General features: G+C 39.4%; 1 protein-coding gene and 1 long non-coding RNA gene across 8 annotated transcripts in view; one reads left to right on the top strand and one right to left on the bottom strand.

The window, feature by feature from the left end:
* The window catches only part of MS4A13 (membrane spanning 4-domains A13), a 38,925-nt gene extending 26,321 nt beyond the window's left edge, over nucleotides 1-12,604 (bottom strand). The window contains exons 1-5 of one of the 4 annotated variants that reach the window (XR_010147552.1): nucleotides 12,334-12,604; nucleotides 11,857-11,972; nucleotides 9,729-9,869; nucleotides 3,657-3,713; nucleotides 2,284-2,403 (exon numbers count right to left, since the gene is read on the bottom strand). Coding sequence is in view for 3 of the 4 variants with exons in the window: in XM_001140323.6 (XP_001140323.1) it covers nucleotides 2,284-2,403; nucleotides 3,657-3,713; nucleotides 9,729-9,869; nucleotides 11,857-11,907 (369 nt within the window). In the remaining variant the exon portion in view is untranslated. The remainder of the gene's footprint in view (nucleotides 1-2,283; nucleotides 2,404-3,656; nucleotides 3,714-9,728; nucleotides 9,870-11,856; nucleotides 11,973-12,333) is intronic. The other 3 variants (XM_001140323.6, XM_016920967.3, XM_009460431.4) reach the window with 3 other exon arrangements.
* The window catches only part of LOC107967096 (uncharacterized), an 88,871-nt gene that overhangs the window by 41,149 nt on the left and 28,957 nt on the right, over nucleotides 1-18,765 (top strand). The window contains exon 1 of one of the 4 annotated variants that reach the window (XR_001707305.3): nucleotides 12,598-12,992. The exons of the other annotated variants lie outside the window; for them this stretch is intronic. This is a non-coding gene — a long non-coding RNA (uncharacterized LOC107967096). Of the gene's footprint in view, nucleotides 1-12,597; nucleotides 12,993-18,765 lie in introns of those variants that run through there. 4 annotated transcript variants of the gene reach the window in all.

Below are 18,765 nucleotides of genomic sequence, written 5' to 3'. Positions count from 1 at the left end.
GGGTTTCACCTTGTTGGCCAGGCTGGTCTCGAACATCTGATCTCAAGTGATCCGCCTGCCTTGGCCTTCCAAAGTGCTGGGATTACAGGCGTGAGCCACCGTGCCTGGCCCCATATTCTTTAATTTATATGAGAGTGCTATTCTAAAACTCCCTCCCTGACTGAAAGCGGCAAAAGGTTGGCCAGAGCAGCTCAAATATGAAAACTGAGGAAACGGAAACACACACACACACACACACACAGAGAGAGAGAGACAGAGGGAATGAATGAGTCCCTGGCAGATGTAAGCTTCTGGACCCAGCTTAAGTAAAGTAAGTGACCCTTTTTGCCTTAAGTCAACTTGGGTTGTATTTCCTATTACTTAAAACCAAGATAACCCTAATTAATAAATACTTAAATGAAGAATAAACAATATTTGGTAATTATAAAGACAGTAGAAAGAGATGAGGTTTTATGTCAAGGTTTTGTATGTGGGAGATTGAAACGAGGGAGTCTTGCAGTATAGTACTTCTGAGGAGGTAAGTAATTTCCATTTTATATCTGTTGAGTTTGATATAATAGTGATAGAAGCATAGGCAAGTAGAAAAGTCAAACTAGCTTTTAAAACAACAGGCCAGGAGTTTGGAAGAAAGAACAGAGCAGTTAACTAGCAGGCATTTTCTTCATTTCTCACAAAAGAAAACTTGGAAACAGTTAAGTTAAGAAACTTTTTCAGGGGTTTACACACAGTGAATACTGAGGATAGTATTTAAATAAGTGCACTCTGATCCTGGAATCTATACTATTAACCATTTTGCTATATGAGGAGTATATTTCAGATGCATGCACTTTTCTGACCCTGCCTGGGAACACTGAAAACTTGATGAATTTGTAGATTTAGCCAAGCCCCTTGCTTATGTTAGAAAAGTTGGCATGTAAAAGTCCTGTAAAATGTTGGCTGCCTTAGGAAGTATAAGTATATAATTCTGTAATGGCACTAGAAAAAGATGGTGGCTTCGAGATATAAGTCTAATATACAAGCTCATTTTGTGTAACTAATCACAGCAAACTTGTGCTGAACTTGTGATTTTGAGAGACTATAAAACTGGTCGTTATCACTGAGCTCAGATCAGATAAATACAGACTACAATGGTTTGTCACACTGACTGCAAAAGGCAATCCTTGGCAATTATGCCATATTAAACTGATAATTAAAAGTTTATGAATAAGAATGGTGACATATAACTTGAAACAATTACGCACTTAATAACTTAAGTCCTCCTTTCCTATTCTCTGCCCTCAAAATTAGAACTAAAGATTTCTAGATTGAATGTTCAGGGCAACTGGACAATTTTCTTATAATTTATAGGGAAAATCTGGTCCATGTTTGTTTACATAATCACTTGTTACAGATAATATATTTTGGGGTATTAGTGCATTTTTCTATTATTGTATCACTGTCCTCCAGGGTTTTGTTCTCCAGGTTTGGGTTCTTTCCTCTGATGTCCCCCTTAATAATATGTCACAGGTATGGAGTGAAAGTGTGTAGGGGAGGAGGAGGAAGTTTATCCTTCACCTGTAATGACGCTTCTACTCATTACTGAAATTGTTATTTGTTTTGTTCTGTTGGTCAAACAAGGTGTTTCACTCCAATTTGTCCTCACTTTAAATGTGAGATTTTGTATTAACTTTGCTAAGGTCTTTTGCCCCACTAATATTTTATGATTCTGAATTTAAAGCCAATATAATTAAAATAAAACTATTGTGTTATCAGTAAAGATCTTCACATTTTCTGGGCAACTAAATGGAAACAAGTTAGGTTTATTTATATTTAGCATTTTTGGCCTTAAAGCAAAATTCATGTAAGATGCAAAGATAGGCTATGTATGAAAAGCTCTATGTTAAGCCAGAAATTACTAGGTGTCTACAATTTGAACCATATGTGTCAGTAGCAGAATTCTTTTGTTTATTTGCAAAATGGTTTTATTGTCCAGGATTATACTTTTCTTGTATTAAGAGAATCATTAAGTGGCTCTGTGCCTAATACATAGACACTTGCCACTGAAGCTTTCAAATTTTTACTCACTTTAATTCAGCAAGTCAAGAATTGAAACATTCTCTTAATATTTACTAAAACTCACAGCCTAGAATTATTTTTGATTTAAAATTTTCAATCAAGAGCTCACAACTAAATCAAAGAATTTCATGAGGACCAATAAAAGCCTCATCTTACCTCCTAAGATTTCAAAATTATTAAAAAGAATAATTTTAAAATTAATATGTTCCCATAGAATTGGTCACTTACCGCTTGTCCATAATTCCTGTATGACACAGAATTAAAATGAGACAACTCTATTATTGTTAGAGTTACTGCAGTAATTGTAGTAATTATGCAGATGATGTTTATGATTAAAGTACTTATAATCTGAAAAGGAGACAGAGGGCAAATTTATTATATTCAGAATAAACATTTTGGTGTAATAGTTTGCATTGCTGAAAAAACTCATCTAGTTAAAACTTTGATCTAGTTTCTGAAGTCTTAGAAGTATTAAATATTAAGAAAATATTTTTCTGATTTATATGAAGCCCAGTTAATCTGGAGGAAACATTAACACCATCAGTCCATTAATCATTAATCTTCCATTTAGGCTAAAACATATTGTATTTTTTGGGGCCGGGCGCAGTGGCTCACGCCTGTAATCCCAGCACTTTGAGAGGCCGAGACGGGTGGATCACGAGGTCAGGAGATCGAGATCATCCTGGCTAACATGGTGAAACCCCATCTCTAGTAAAAATACAAAAAAATTAGCCGGGCTTGGTGGCGGGCACCTGTAGGCCCAGCTACTTGGGAGGCTGAGGCAGAATGGTGTAAACCCGGGAGGCGGAGCTTGCAGTGAGCCGAGATTGTGCCACTGCACTCCAGCCTGGGTGACAGAGAGAGACTCCATCTCAAAAAAAAAAAAAAAAAGTATTGTGTTTTTCAATGTTATAGGTCATTTGGAAGAAAGCATATAAGATATGATTTGGACAAAAGTGGTTCCACTGTAAGAAAAAAAAGAAAATGGAAAATGACTGCTTGTAGAAATAGGAGTCAGTTGATAAAATTTTAATCCTGGGTTTTCATTATCTAAGGAAATCTATCAGTATCTTCAGACATCATTTTTTTATCTGTAAAATTATGAGGGCAGACTAATTTCTAAGGTATGTTTTAGCTCTAAGATTCTAAAGTGTTCTTCCCAATTCTATCCACCTAATACCATGCATGGATCTTTAATCTGGACCAATTCTGTACTTTGTTACAAGACACAATCTTGTTCCCAAACTGGATAGTTCAGAAAATGAAATTTTACAGTAGTATAATGTCTATATCTAAAGGCATTAGGTCCTATTAAAATTTTTTAATTATAAAGTTTACACAATGTTAAAAGGCAGAACATCAAACAAAACAAAAACTATATATACATTTAGAAACCTATACATAAAGTAATCATGATTTTAACCAATACAGTATATTTGTCTATATTAAATTATGTTCTTCTAGATTCATTCTTAATTCCTTCATTTACTTTACAGGTAGGGTAGATTCCTTCATTGTTTAGACGTTATATTTTCATTAAAACTTAATATTTAGCTTTGTGATAGGTGATTTCTAGAGATACCTCAAACATTTCAACTTACTCCAGATCGAGTCGGATACTTTGTTACTCTTATTAGGAAGACTCCTGCAATGATAAACTGGATATAAAAACATATTTATAAATACTAATTGATAATGCTTGCCAATTTAGAATGTACTTTTAATAACTCTCTTGTAAGTCAATTATTTTAAGAATGCTAATAGTAACAAAATATACAGAAGTTTTAGTAGATGGGTCAGGACAAATTTACATCATGTAGTAATACATTGAAAGGTAATAGTAGAGTCACTCATAACAGAAACACATAGGGGACAGTGGGCAGATTCACACTGTGATAATATGCCAGACAGCCTAAGCAGTCCTGACCAGGAACCAAGTTTGCTTTTATGTGTATGAGATACATCATATATAACTCATTTGATTATTGCTTTTAATGTTATCCTTCCTAATGAGATGATGACACTAATTATGATTACTATGTACATATCCAAATATGGAAAAAGTGGTTCAAGAATCTATTCCATATTGTGATGGTACAAAATATGCAGTCTCTTTTATGAGATTGTAGTCATTATTAAGGTAATGGCAGAAATTCATGCCTTTGCCTTTGTTTTTTAAAACAGAGGTTCCATTATTTCATGTCAGGAAGTCTGTCTACTTCCAAGAAGTATAAAACTATGCCATATTGTTTGAAGATGGGTTGCACAATTTCCTCAAAGTATTCCTTGTCTTATTTGTTTTATTGATAAGACACTAAAGATCCAAGTCAAAGGCTATTTTTTTGTTGTTGTTTTTTGAGACGGAGTCTTGCTCTGTCTCCCAGGTTGGAGTGCAGTGGCGCGATCTCGGCTCACTGCAAGCTCCACCTCCCGGGTTCACGCCATTCTCCTGCCTCAGCCTCCCAAGTAGCTGGGACTACAGGCGCCCGCCAACACGCCCGGCTAATTTTTTGTATTTTTAGTAGAAACGGGGTTTCACCGTGTTAGCCAAGATGGTCTCGATCTCCTGACCTCGTGATCCGCCCGTCTCGGCCTCCCAAAGTGCTAGGATTACAGGCGTGAGCCACCGTGCCCGGCCGTCAAAGGCTATTTTTGTCATGCTATACACTATATGTAGGAAGCCCAAACCTGAAGCTTACAAACTTCCCATGGATAATTTTAAATCTATTTGTTCAGCACTTCATTCCACAGCAAAAGCTGAGATTTCTAAGGAGGTACACAGTGAATGTAAGAACTAGCTCAGAATTTAAAGTGAAAATATCTTGTGAATTTTGAATTAGAGTGCTCTCTAATGAGATTATCTTTCCATTACTATGTGTTTTACAAAATGCCTTTCAAAGTTTAGGCTTAAGTGAGAAGTTTAGTATTAAATTACATTTAGTTGAAATTTTAGATAAGTTATCCTAGGAGTTTAATATACTATTTTTATAATGTGAATGGTCAAACACTAAGGAAAATACATCATTTATTTGGATTTTGTTGGAAAATCCACAGTTTTTCTCCTATTTTTTAAGGTAGTGCTTTGACACTTGTGACCCAGTGCATCATTTATCATTTATCACCTATGAACCAGTGCATTATTTATGAGCCATTCATCTTTTATGAACCATGTATCATTTATCTGGATTTTGTGCAAAAATTCAATATTTTTCTCCTATTTTTTCAAGGCAATCCATTGACACTTATGAACTAGTGTATGTATAAAAGTGGGAGACCTCCTAGAGATCATTGTTTCTTCTAGTGATTAATTGCTCTCTCAATGGGCAGCCATATTGTATCCTACAGCCCTCATTCCATCTGTTCGAAGTGTGGGATAAGTGGTTTCCTTGCTCATTATTGCTATCCAACCATTCTTTCTCCTCCACCTTTGAATCACATGTCAGTTTCTATAACTCACTATCCTTCATGGTTTAAGTAATCTATTGACCCCTTGGCCATTCCTCTTTTCAAATGAATTGAAATTTTGACTCTCTGATTCTCTCTTCAACATCACTTAATATTTGGTGATTTTTACACACACACGCAAACACACACATACATATATGTGTGTATATCTATATATCTATATATAGATATATATATACATCTATCTATCTATCTATCTATCTATCTATCTATCTATCTGTCTGATCTTTTGATATGGTTTGGCTCTGTGTCCCCACCCAAATCTCATCTTGTAGCTTCCATAATTCCCATGTGTTGTGGGCGGGACCCAGTGGGAGATAATTGAATCATGGGAGCGGGTCCTTCCCATGCTGTTCTTGTGATAGTGAATAAGTCCTATGAGATCTGATGGTTTTAAAAATGGGAGTTTCCCTGCACAAGCCCTCTCTCTTTGCCTGCTGCCATTCATGTAAGATGTGACTTGCTCCTCCTTGCCTTCTGCCACAATTGTGAGGCCTTCCCAGCCATGAGAAACTGTAAGTCCAACAAACCTCTATCTTTTGTAAATTGCCCAGTCTCAGGTATGTCTTTATTAGCAGCATAAAAATGGACTATTACAGTAAATTGGTACCAGGAGTGGGGTGCTGCTGAAAAGATACCCAAAAATTTGGAAGTGACTTTGGAACTGGGTAACAGGCAGATGTTAGGACAGTTTGGAGGACTTAGAAGAAGACAGGAAAATGTGGGAAAGTTTGGAACTCCCTAGAGACTTGTCAGATAGCTTTGACCAAAATGCCAATAATGATATGAAAAATGAAATCAAGGCTGAGGTGGTCTCAGATGGAAGATGAGGAATTTGTTGGGAATTAGAGCAAGGTGACTCTTGTTATGTTTTAGCAAAGAGACTGGTGGCATTTTTCCCTAGAGATTTGTGGAACTTTGAACTTGAGAGAGATGATTTAAGATATCTGGCAGAAGAAATGATCTAAGCAGCAAACCTTTCAAGAGGTGACTTGGATGCTGTTAAAGGCATTCAGTTTTATAAGGCAAGCACAGCATAAAAGTTCAAAAAAATTTACAGCCTGACAATGTGATAGAAAAGAAAAACCCATTTTCTGAGGAGAAATTTAAGCCAGCTGCAGAAATTTGCATAAGAAATGAGGAGCTGAATGTTAATTCTCAAGACAATGGGGAAAATGTCTCCAGGGCATGTCTGAGATCTTCATGGCAGCCCCTCCCATCACAGGCCCTGAAGCCTAGGACGAAAAAGTGGTTTCATGGGCCGGGCCCAGGGCCCCTGTACTATGTGCAGCCTAGGGACTTGGTGCCCTGAATCCCAGCTGCTTCATCTGTGGCTGAAAGGGGCCAATGTAGAGCTTGGGCCATGGCCTCAGAGGGTGTGAGCCCCAAGACTTGACAGTTTCCATGTGGTGTTGAGCCTGCGGGTACACAGAAGTCAAGAATTAAGGTTTTGGAACCTCTGCCTAGATTTCAGAGGATATATGGAACTACCTGGATGCCCAGCGGAAGTTTGCTGCAGGGGCGGGGCCCTCATGGAGAACCTCTGCTAGGGCAGGGCAGAAGGGAAATGTGGGGTCGGAGCTGCCACACAGAGTCCCTACTGAGGCACTGCCTGGTGGAGCTGTGAGAAGAAGGCCACCATCCTCCAGACCCCAGAATGGTAGCTCCTCTGACAGCTTGCACCGTGTGCCTGGAAAAGCTGCAGACAACGCCAGCCTGTGAAAACAGCCAGATCAGGTCTACACCATGTGAAGCCACAGGGGTAGAGCAGCCCAAGGCCATGGGAGCCCACCTCTTGCATCAGCATAACCTGGATGTGAGACATGGAGTCAAAGGAGATCATTTTTGAGCTTTAAGATTTGACTGCCCCACTGGATTTTAGACTTGCATGGGGCCTGTAGCCTTTGTTTCAACCAATTTCTCACATTTGGAACAGCTGTATTTACTCAAGCCTGTACCCCCATTGTATCTAGGAAGTAACTAACTTGCTATTGATTTTACAGGCTCATAGGTGGAGAGGACCTTGCCTTGTCTCAGATGAGACTTTGGACTGTGGACTTTTGAGTTAATGCTGAAATGAGTTAAGACTTTGGGGGACAGTTGGGAAGGCATGATTGGTTTTGAAATGTGAAGACATGAAATTTAGGAGGAGCCAGGGGCAGAAAAACTCCCATTTCTTAAAACCATTAGATCTTGTGAGACTTATTCACTATCATGAGAACAGCATGGGAATGACTCGCCACCCCCCCAGCCCCATGATTCAGTTATCTTCCACCAGGTCCCTCCCACAACACTTGGGAATTATGGGAGCTATAAGATGAGATTTGGGTGGGGACACACAGCCAAACCATATCATCTTTCTATACCTTGGGCTTGTGGTTCTTGTTCTCTCCTCCAATCCCTGACTCCAAACTATCTTAGTCACTCGCTCCCATAATCATTCTCTTGTCCTTGTTGTACCTTTCAAATCTTAATTTCAAGTATTCCACCTGATCATCACCTGCTATCTTTCTAGCTCATGCCCTCTAGTATTAAAATTCTAACAACCCTTTGACCCCACCTGGGTCTATAATCTGAGAACTTCAACTCTCTGTTAAATTCTTCTTTCCATCACTAACTTAAATTTCATGGCCAACCATTACAAACACTGCCTCATATCCACTTGTAATTGCTTTGCACCTTTCTTGTTTTATTATAGTTGCACAGCTAAACAAAGATCCTGATTGTTTTTATCCTACTGCATGGTTGCACTCATGCAGCTGAACACGGCCTGAGGAAGGCATACAACCCATATTCATATCCTGTTCCTAAACCTCAAGTATGTCCTTAATGCTGTATGAAAATAAAACCACCTCTCCATAATCTGTGCACTCTCACTTTTCCTCGATGATTATTTCATATTCTCTTGCCTTTCCTCAAACAACCAAACCACTTCCCCATACTCAATCTCAGCTCATAATCTTGCTTCCTAATTCATTGAGCTATTTGAAGCTACTGGAAAAAAAAAAAAAAAACTTCCACAGGCTTCCAACATCCTATCAAAGAAAACTCTCCTTTCTCTGCCTTTCCCTTCTGTTTTTGTACTTTGAAACCATTTATAATTAGACTGGATAATTCTTTGTTGTGAGGTGCTGTCCTGTGGATCACAGGCTATTTAGCAGCATCTTTTGCCCCTGCCCATCTGATGTACATCTCCAGTGGTGAAAATCCAAAATATCTCCAGATATTATAAAATGTTATCAGGGGCAAAATTGCCTCTAGCTGAGAACCATGCCCTAGATAAACTTCCTATGCTCCTAGCTATTTGTGCATCAAAATCCATCACCTCTTGCCTACACAAATACTTGATCCCAATACCCACCCCCATTTACTCATATCATCAATTTTCTTTCTTTTGGTTCAGTCCTCTCAACAAAGGATATGATGCTGTTTCTTTCAACTCACAGAAACGAATAAGCAAACCCTCTCTTGAGCCAAGTTTCCCCAGCTATCACCCCATTTCTTTATACCACATTACAGTAAAGTCCTTAAAGAAGCTGCCTGTTTGCTGTCTGTAATTCCTCTCTTCCTATTTTTTTCTTAAATCAACTCCTACCAGGTTTTTGCTTCACAATTCCATTGAAACTACTTGTAAAATTTACTACTGACTTCCATATTGCTAAATCCAATGGTCAATTCGTAGTCCTCATTTTATTTGACAAAACAACAAAATATAATATAGTTGATCCTTCCTCATTTCTTCTAACAATTTCTTCACTTGGCTTCCAGGATGTCATGCTCTCCAGGTTTTCCTCTACCTAATGGCTATCTAGAAACCATAGGAGAGTGTTAGTAATGAAAAATTTAGAAAATGAGTACTGACTCATTGGTTGAGGAGACTGAAGTGAAGATAATAAACATGCAAGTTAATCATGCTAATGGATATTATAGTTAAGATTCTTTGCCTTTCACATATCTAGGGACAAACTGCCCTATGGTTGTCATTGTGTACTCCTGTATCCATATCTCTTGAAACAGCACTTGTAAATTAAAGGTGCTCAATATATATTTGTTGAAAAAAGGAATCTGACTTTGAATAAATTATCAACATGGGATTTAGTTACATAATTCTCCTGAAAACCTTGTTCAGAAACCGTTCCCTACCTTCTACTATTGGCATGAATATTATTTATTGTATGATTAAAGCAATATATATGTATTCTACTCACAGAAATTCCCCATAAAGTACATCCTGTTTTGTAAGTTACAGGTTCATACGTTCCAAAGGCTCCTTTAATTTGTCCCGTATACAAAACCAATAGAAAGTACCACATGAAAACGTGAAAGATGCCAATCATAATCTGGATAGTCTGTGAGAAGAGAATTCTGTTAGTACCGAAATAATGTAATTTAAAACACAATTCCAATAAGTGTTAACTATAAGAAGCATTTAACACCTTTACAAATACAAAAGTAAAACAGCAATGCACTTAATGATGTATTTCCTGGATTGGTTATCCCAGAAAAAAGGACCGATCAGGAAGGACTGAGATTTACCAAATAGGAATCAGTCATACTGAAAGCAACAGGCTGTTCAATAATAGTAGCTCTGGCCAATTCTCCTGTAAGTTAACAGTTTGATTCTATCACTGGATAGTCTCCCTACCTATCAAGTAATGGTATGAGAGAATATTGGGGTTACTTTAGAGAAAATGTGGTTACTAATCTACTATAATGCAGGAAGCCATAAATCCAACATTTTCTTGTACATTAGTAATTTATTAAAGATGAATCACTTTTTGAATTTTATAAAGGTTTGATTTATCTTTTCCTTCAAGGAGTATTTGGTATGATTTTTTTCACAAGTATGCTGGAGTGGGGCATAATCCAACACAGCAATACAGAAAATATCCAAAATGGACTCGCTTGAACTCGGTTTTCCCATTGGAGAGGGGAAGGATTTTGAATAGGGGAGAATTATTACTCAACTCTAATTTGTAAGAAGATAATTATAATCCCAGCAAATTTATTTCTGAATTTATATGTGAACTGATATTTCATATATTTAATCACATTTTTGATTACTCTTTAAAAATGACAGAGGACACATAAATTTTATTTTCATATAAACTTTAACAGAAAGCTATTTAATGTTTTAAGAGTTCCAGCTCTTTGCAAAGCAGGCAGTCTATGAAATATATAAGTGCAATTGGCTAGCTTTAAAAAATACATTTCGGAGAAGTTTTTTTTTTTTTTTTAAGAAAAAATCTCTTTTTTGGTAACGATCATGCATTTTTATAGATTTAGAATTTAAGGTTTCCCCTTGCATCAAATTTGCAAGAATGGTAATTTTCCAGAAATTCTTTGGATTTGCCTGGAGAAATATCTCCCACTAAACTGCAAAATCCCTTAGGGCCTGGAGTTTTTTTTTTCATTGTTTTATCACCAGCCTCTAATATGGTGCCCAGAATAGAGAAGGCATCCAGCAAATACCTCTTATATAAGCATACTGGTGTCAAGAATAGTGATTCCATGTGACTTTCCCAACTGTTAAAAAAGTAAGTGAGCTTGAAAAGTACTATCTCTTTTTAAATGATTGACTACTGTTTTATATAAAACCATGAAATAGCTAATTAGCCAAAGCTTGTTAAGAACTGCCAGTGTGTGGAGAAGGACAAGATAGGTTTTCTTATTTAAAAATGATTCTTAATCTAGAATCAATATGAGTTCCAGGAGGTCAGACCCGCCTACCCCTTGCCCCCAGGGAAAAAAAATGCGAAGGATTGCGACATGTACATAATTCTGGAAAGAAGATTCAGAGCTTTCATTCTATGCCAAAATGGTCTGTGACCCCAAAGAGGTTAAGAATCTCTGCTGAACAGTCGTATAGGCGACTTAGATAATTGATCTATGCAACATTCAAATTCAGAAGAAAAGTTCACGAGTGGAAATGTTTTCTCCCCTTTGGATGTGAAAAAGCATGATACTCATAATTCCTTGGTGTTTATTAAGAAAGCTAAACTGTAACTTCACATGTCTATAACTTAATAGAAGAGACAAATTTATAATCATCCTACTGCATAAATGTAAGTGCAGTACTCTCTTTTTTCCTTTTAAACCTTACTTGGATTTCTCTATTATCCTGTGTGTGTTGGTTTAGTCTGTATCCCCATATCTCAGCACATGAAGGAACATGAGATCAGTCAAAATTTGTAGAAGACAATCAACATTTGGAAAAAAAAAAAACTTTTACCCTTTTGATTTGACCAAATCTGTCCCCCTTTAGATCCAATATATCCGTTAAAAAAATGAAATAGTTCATGATCTTAAATTTAGTTAGTCAAAGTGAAATCTTACCCCTAAAACGAGAGAATCTGCTGTAGAGATTTGTAAAAGAACACATGCCATACTGCCAGCATTTCCTCTAGATGATTTTCTCTTTAACCTTTGGTGATGTCTTTATTAGCAAACTTCTACAAAACAGTACAAAGCACATATACATTATTTTCTTAGAAGAAAATACGGAAGTGTGATCCTTTCCTTATTGTTCAGTCACCACCTCCCCAAATTCAGAAGCAATAGCCTTCCCTCTTCTTTCTAGGCCTTAATATTAGAGGCATCAACTTTCATCCACCTGTTCTGAATAACAGCCTTCATAACGGAAAAGTCTCTCTCTATGACTAAAACATATCGGCATTTTACAGCTATCATCTCTGAGTAGTAAATAGTGCCTACTGTTTACAGAGTATGATAGGGAGAGGAACACCGTAATCAGCCTCCGTGTCCCTTTATGGCTTCTGACACGAAAGCACTCCAGCAAAGCGACATCACTACCCTGCATTTTACTTGTTCAAGGTTCCAAGGAGTTTCGGGGTGCGCTCGTCCAGGACCCAGTCCGAGTTCTCACGCCAGCGCCCAGGCCTAGATGAAGAGTAAGATCCCGGCTGGCAACGCGCTCAGCGCCAGGTCCCCAGATCTCGCTGAGCTACCATCACAGGGATAGCCAGGAGCCCAGCACCCAGCCGGCCCTCAGACTCCTCAGGGAGTGACGGTCTGCAATGGCAACGGTGTGCTCCTCTTGCGCCTGCGCACCCACTCAAGAACTGCCGGGGCGGAGGTAGTGCGTGTGCGCAGACTCACTAGGCCCCTGGCAGCCAAATGGTCAGACAACCGGTTAACTACGTTTTGGTGTCTCTAGGAACGGTTTCTGCAAACCTCTATTCTGAGATTGCCCATATTGGTGCGTTTCTTATACACACAGCTGCTGCACAGTGACCAGGATCACTGAGGAGAAGTCCGCCCTTCACCTTTTCTGTCTTCAAAGAAAAATTTTGACCACAAGAGCACCTTTGGAAGGTGCACTTTTGAGTGAAGTGGCTAAATCAATGGCTCACTTTTTTTTTTCTTTAAACATAAGTAACTGAAGAAGGAAATTAGTGATGAGAGTAATACTTAACAAGACACCAGAATGACTTTTTCATCCACTGGCGGAGGTGGGTTTACCTTTTAGGTGATACGTGGTGTTAGTTTTCTATTTGAGGTGTAGACAGTAGTTAAAACAGTGTTTATGAAGAGGTGCTTTAGATGAGCAGTACAGACCATCCTCTTAGGCAGCTATCATGACTTACTGAGGCGTTTAAAGTACCTGGAGAACAGCCACTCAATGGCATTTCTCATTTATTCATGGAAAATTTAAATTGACATTGTGGAAAAGTTAAAATTCCAGCTTGTAATGTAAATTTTTAGTCAATGATAGCCAGTGAGTAAAACACGCAGAAAACAAGGCAGATTTTTTTTTCATAAGGAAATTTTCTGTGCTTCCAACACCTTTATTTGCAAAAAGCTAAATCATGAGTGTGTCTAAAAGCCATCAAGATCTTTTATAGCCTGAAAAATCAACTGTAAATTGAGAATCTTTATTTTTAGTCTCACAGCTAGCTTCCTTACATTGAGACTCCAAAGTCCCCTCAAATCAAAGGAAAAAAAAAAAAAAAAAAAAAAAGCCCAGGCTCTTCTAAAGTCTTTACATTCTGTATTGGTCAGTATGTCATTGAAGGTAATAGTTTTATTCTTAAGTAATATACCACTTCAGTTTCTAGCATTATTATTATTTTGTGAGTTTCTTGTCTATGAGCAGAGAGGGCTCTGATAATATTAAGCATTCTCTTTGCTGTAGAAAGAGGAACTGTGTCTTCAACCTCAGGGTTATGGATTTTTTAGAATCCATAGTAGAAAGAGCCAGTTCTGATGAGATGGACCCCCATTGTAACTTGCTGCCAAGACTGATTGATTATTTGTGAGAGAAGTGACATATTTCTTCATTTAAGCTTTGGCCAACAGTCTCTGGAAATTATCATGGATTTGGTCATTTTTTTGGACTGGGGCCAAAATGTGTATTCAGTATAAACATAGGCAAAAATAGAAGAGTGAGCCAAACTATGAGACAGGCATGGTTCCTTGGCACATCTTATTTCTTCTGCTAATATCACAGATCAGTAAAAGCAACATTGATTTTCTCAGTACCTATAAACTGGATTTGGAAATTCAGAATTCACTTTAATTTTTTATCCTTTGGTTGTTAAAAACTATATTCTTCAGCAATGAAGAGGCAATCAATCAGTCATGGTTTGACATCCAATATGACTTTTATTTCACCACGTGGATCATATTGTTAAATTCTCTTGAATTAGTTCCCAGTATACAAAAGACATTAGTGAAAATGTGCTGGAACCACAATGCCTATATAATGTTGTTAAAACCATTGTTGGGGATTATTACAAGGACCCTGTTGGCTGTGAGCCCTGATAAAATAACTTGTCCAGATTTCTTTGAGGAATTTTATTTATTTATACACTAGAGAAAACAGATGTTTCTTCTGTGTAAACACTAGGGTGTTCTAGTAAAGTAAAATGGAAATCTATGCAAACTGGGGAAACTAAACAATTGAATTCATTGTAGAAATGCAATGTCCATACATATGTATATTTATGTAAAGTATAATCTATATGTATGTAAGTATATATATATATGCTGGTACACATACATATATATAGTAGATTTCAGTTTTCATATGTTTACTATATCACTTATATACTATTCTTTAGTAAAATGCTAATTAATAGCTTAAACTTATCTTGCTTTTTTTCCCTTTCATTTACTATGTTGAGGCAATATGTTAAGTGCCTTATATTGCTTATTTAAACTTCACCACATGCCAATGATGTACATACCATTGTTATTTTCATTTTAACAGATGAGTATGCTAAGGTTTGGCGAAGTTAAGAGTCACACAACTTATAAATGTTAAGAGTTGAGATTCTAACTCCAGCAGTGTAAGTCTAGCTCCAGAATTTGTAGCCCATCCTCTTACCCACTTTTCTTCCTCTAAGTCTCCTTCAGAAAGAGCTCTATGTTGTGACTGTCATGGAATTGCATAAAGAATATTGTTGAAGAAATCACAAGGTCTAGGGATGGTTTCCAGCTCCAGTTCTGGCTGTGTGTACTCCACTTCTCTACTCTTTGAATTCGTTTCTCATCTGTAAAATTAGGGTCTTGAAGTACACATTGTAGCATTGTATAAATATATGAAATGACATTTGGCCTAAAAGTCCATACCATATCCTTAAGCATTGCCAAATACTTGGGAGAGTAGGAAGAGTTGTGAAATATAAAGTGAAATTGTGCGTGAGACCTAAACGAAATAGAGACCCCCGCGGTGTGTGTGTGGAGAAAGAGATTGAGTGAAGCCCGTTGAGCATTGCTAGGCTGCTAGAATTTAGTAACAGCAATTTGTTTATAAGAGTGAAACCAGAGAACTGAGGGAGAGGAGGAGAGCTAGGAGAAAAGAGAGAACAGTTATAAATTATAAATTTGCTTGGTTTGTTTTAAATGCAAAATGGAGAGAAAAAGGCAGAAATCAGCAAGTTTTAGGAAAACATTGATATCCAAGGCCTCTCCAGCCTGCGGGAATTAGCAAGACATATTAGCCTTATGGCCCAGGTGGCCTGGTTTCCACCCCCATCTGTTGAAGAATGACCCCACTTATCTGCAAATCCCCATTTCCAGAGCATTTCTGGGAGTTCCCAGAATTTTCACATTTGTTCTCCAGCAGGCATTGGCTGAGCTGTTGCTGAGTGTATGGGGCAGCCACTTTCCAGATACACTGTAGTCTTCTCAGGCCTTGCTGCAGCTTCTCTGGGAGAAGGCTGCCTTACCCCAGGTGCTGTCTCCCAGGGCTCCCCAAGCATCAGAGCCCTAGAGGTGTTCAAACAGCCTTGCATCTTCTTCAGTCTTCCTTACAGAGAAGGAGCCTGGTTATAGTCCATGCACAAGTGAGGAGCACAGCCCTTTCTCCATAGGGATTAGACCTGGTCACCTAGGTGAGGCTGGCAACTGGACTCTGATCTTTCAGCTTGAGTATCAGATACCTGAACTCAAAATTTCTGTGGCATATTTTGCTTGATGCAAATCACCCCTGCAAATAGATGCCTAGGGACTCTGCACCCCACCCCCAGTTGTCCAAACTCAGGGTAGGTTTGGCCAGCATCTGCTCTGTGGGAAAAGGGGACAATTGTGATTGATTATTAGAGGGTTGTGACAAATGCAAACATGTTCTGGGAAAGAGAGCTTTCAGAAATTTTGTTTTGGCCAGGCATGAATCAATGACACATGTTTATCTAAGATATATTTATAGATTCTTGAAAGATTATTCTTGAGCCCATGTGTTTCATGATGAATGATTGGCCTTCTGTAAAACCTTAGAATCTAGAATTAGAAGACACCCTAGAGGCGTAGAGATCTAATAATGATCTGTGCCCTTCTGAGGACGGAAGAGACTAAATATAGGAAGTACTTAAGATGTGTGTGTAATGTGTATGTGTGTGTGTAGCTTAAGTTATATTTTGTAGGCAAAGTCTTTGTATGCAAATCCAGTGTTAATTGTGCATGAAAAAAGCATGTGTTCGCTGACATCTAGATAAATCCTACTCCATTTCATTTTATATTACCTTACATGAAAAAAATATGTAAAGCCTAAATTTTATGGAATAGCAGAGTTTTCATCACAAAGTAGTAGTGTAATACTTCTTTTTAAGCAAATGAATGAAAAAAATGAACATTTAAAAAAGATTTTCCAGAATGAAAATACCATAAGGGCTTTAAATAATACCACAGCAGGCATGTGACCTTTATGTTGCAATATCATATTTCTTTTTTTTCTCTCTCTTCTGTACATCTGCTCATTTATCGTTTTTGTTTGTTTGTTTGTTTGTTTGTTTGTTTGTTTAGTATTTATTGATCATTCTTGGGTGTTTCTCGGAGAGGGGGATTTGGCAGGGTCATAGGACAATAGTGGAGGGAAGGTCAGCAGATAAACATATGAACAAAGGTCTCTGGTTTTCCTAGGCAGAGGGCCCTGCCACCTTCGCAGTGTTTGTGTCCCTGGGTATTTGAGATTAGGGAGTGGTGATGACTCTTAATGAGTATGCTGCCTTCAAGCATCTGTTTAACAAAGCACATTTTGCACCGCCCTTAATCCATTTAACCCTTGGACACAGCACATGTTTCAGAGAGCACAGAGTAAGGTTATAGATTAACAGCATCCCAAGGCAGAAGAATTTTTCTTAGTACAGAACACAGTGGAGTCTCCTATGTCTACTTCTTTCTACACAGACACAGTAACAATCTGATCTCTCTTTCTTTTCCCCACATTTCCCCCTTTTCTATTCGACAAAACTGCCATCGTCATCATGGCCTGTTCTCAATGAGCTGTTGGGTACACCTCCCAGATGGGGTGGCGGCTGGGCAGAGGGGCTCCTCACTTCCCAGAGGGGGTGGCCGGGCAGAGGTGCCCCCCCACCTCCCAGATAGGGCAGCTGGCCGGGCGGGGGCTGCCCCCGCCTCCCGGACAGGGCGGCTGGCCGGGCAGGGGCTGCCCCCCACCTCCCGGACGGGGTGGCTGCCGGGCAGAGACGCTCCTCACTTCCCAGACGGGGCGGCTGCAGGGCGGAGGGGCTCCTCACTTCCCAGTCGGGGCGGCTGCCGGGCGGAGGGGCTCCTCACTTCTCAGACGGGGCGGCTGGTCAGAGACGCTCCTCACCTCCCAGACGGGGTGGCAGTGGGGCAGAGACACTCCTCAGTTCCCAGACGGGGTCGCGGCCAGGCAGAGGCGCTCTTCACATCTCAGATGGGGCGGCGGGGCAGAAGCGCTCCCCACATCCCAGACCATGGGCGGCCAGGCAGAGACGCTCCTCACTTCCTAGATGGGGTGGCAGCCAGTCAGAGGCTGCAATCTCAGCACTTTGGGAGGCCAAGGCAGGCGGCTGGGAGGTGGAGGTTGTAGCGAGCCGAGATCACGCCACTGCACACCAGCCTGGGCAACATTGAGCACTGAGTGAGCGAGACTCCGTCTGCAATCCCGGCACCTCGGGAGGCTGAGGCTGGCAGGTCACTTGTGGTCAGGAGCTGGAGACCAGCCCGGTCAACACAGCGAAACCCCGTCTCCACCAAAAAATACGAAAACCAGTCAGGCGTGGCGGCGCGCGCCTGCAATCCCAGGCACTGGGCAGGCTGAGGCAGGAGAATCAGGCAGGGAGGTTGCAGTGAGTCGAGATGGCCGCAGTACAGTCCAGCGTCGGCTGGACATGAGGGAGAGGGAGGGGGTGGGGGAGGGAGAGGGAGAGGGCAATATCATATTTCTATTCCAGTCACCTTCTAGGGTCTCAGATCACAGGCCCAGCTGGAGAAAGTTGTTCATAGTATAAATTTGCTAAAACCCCCTCAAATATACCCTCAGTATAGCTTGGTAATCCTCTGTTTCTCTGATCAGTTTATTCTCCATTTCCATGACTTTTCCCACATTGAAAAAATATGCACATAAGTGGAGCTACGCAGTTCAAACTCATGTTGTTTAAGTGTCATCTGTATTATTATATTACTAAATCTCCTCTCTCCTATCAGAATAAGGCAATTTCTTCCAAATTTATTACAAGCTTACTATAGAGAAACATTTCTGTTTGTTTTGGCATTACAAATGTCTGATTCTATCCAAGACCATAAGAATAGTGGGAATAATGGTTAGGGCAACTGCCCGGACCTGGGAAACATACTACCTGGGTTCAAATCCATGCTTCACCATTTGCTAGCTACATATCTTAGGACAAGATTTTTAACTTTTCTGCCAATGTTTTTTCATCTGAAAATGATCCACCTGCCTCACAGGTGGTTGTCGTGAGCATTGAAACAGTGCTTGGAGCGTGAGTTGTACAA

Source organism: Pan troglodytes, chromosome 9 (assembly GCF_028858775.2).
Source record: "Pan troglodytes isolate AG18354 chromosome 9, NHGRI_mPanTro3-v2.0_pri, whole genome shotgun sequence".
NCBI classification, from domain to species: Eukaryota; Metazoa; Chordata; class Mammalia; order Primates; family Hominidae; genus Pan; species Pan troglodytes.
The sequence above is the reverse complement of the archived record's forward strand: the minus strand, read 5'-3'. Positions and strand labels throughout refer to the sequence as shown.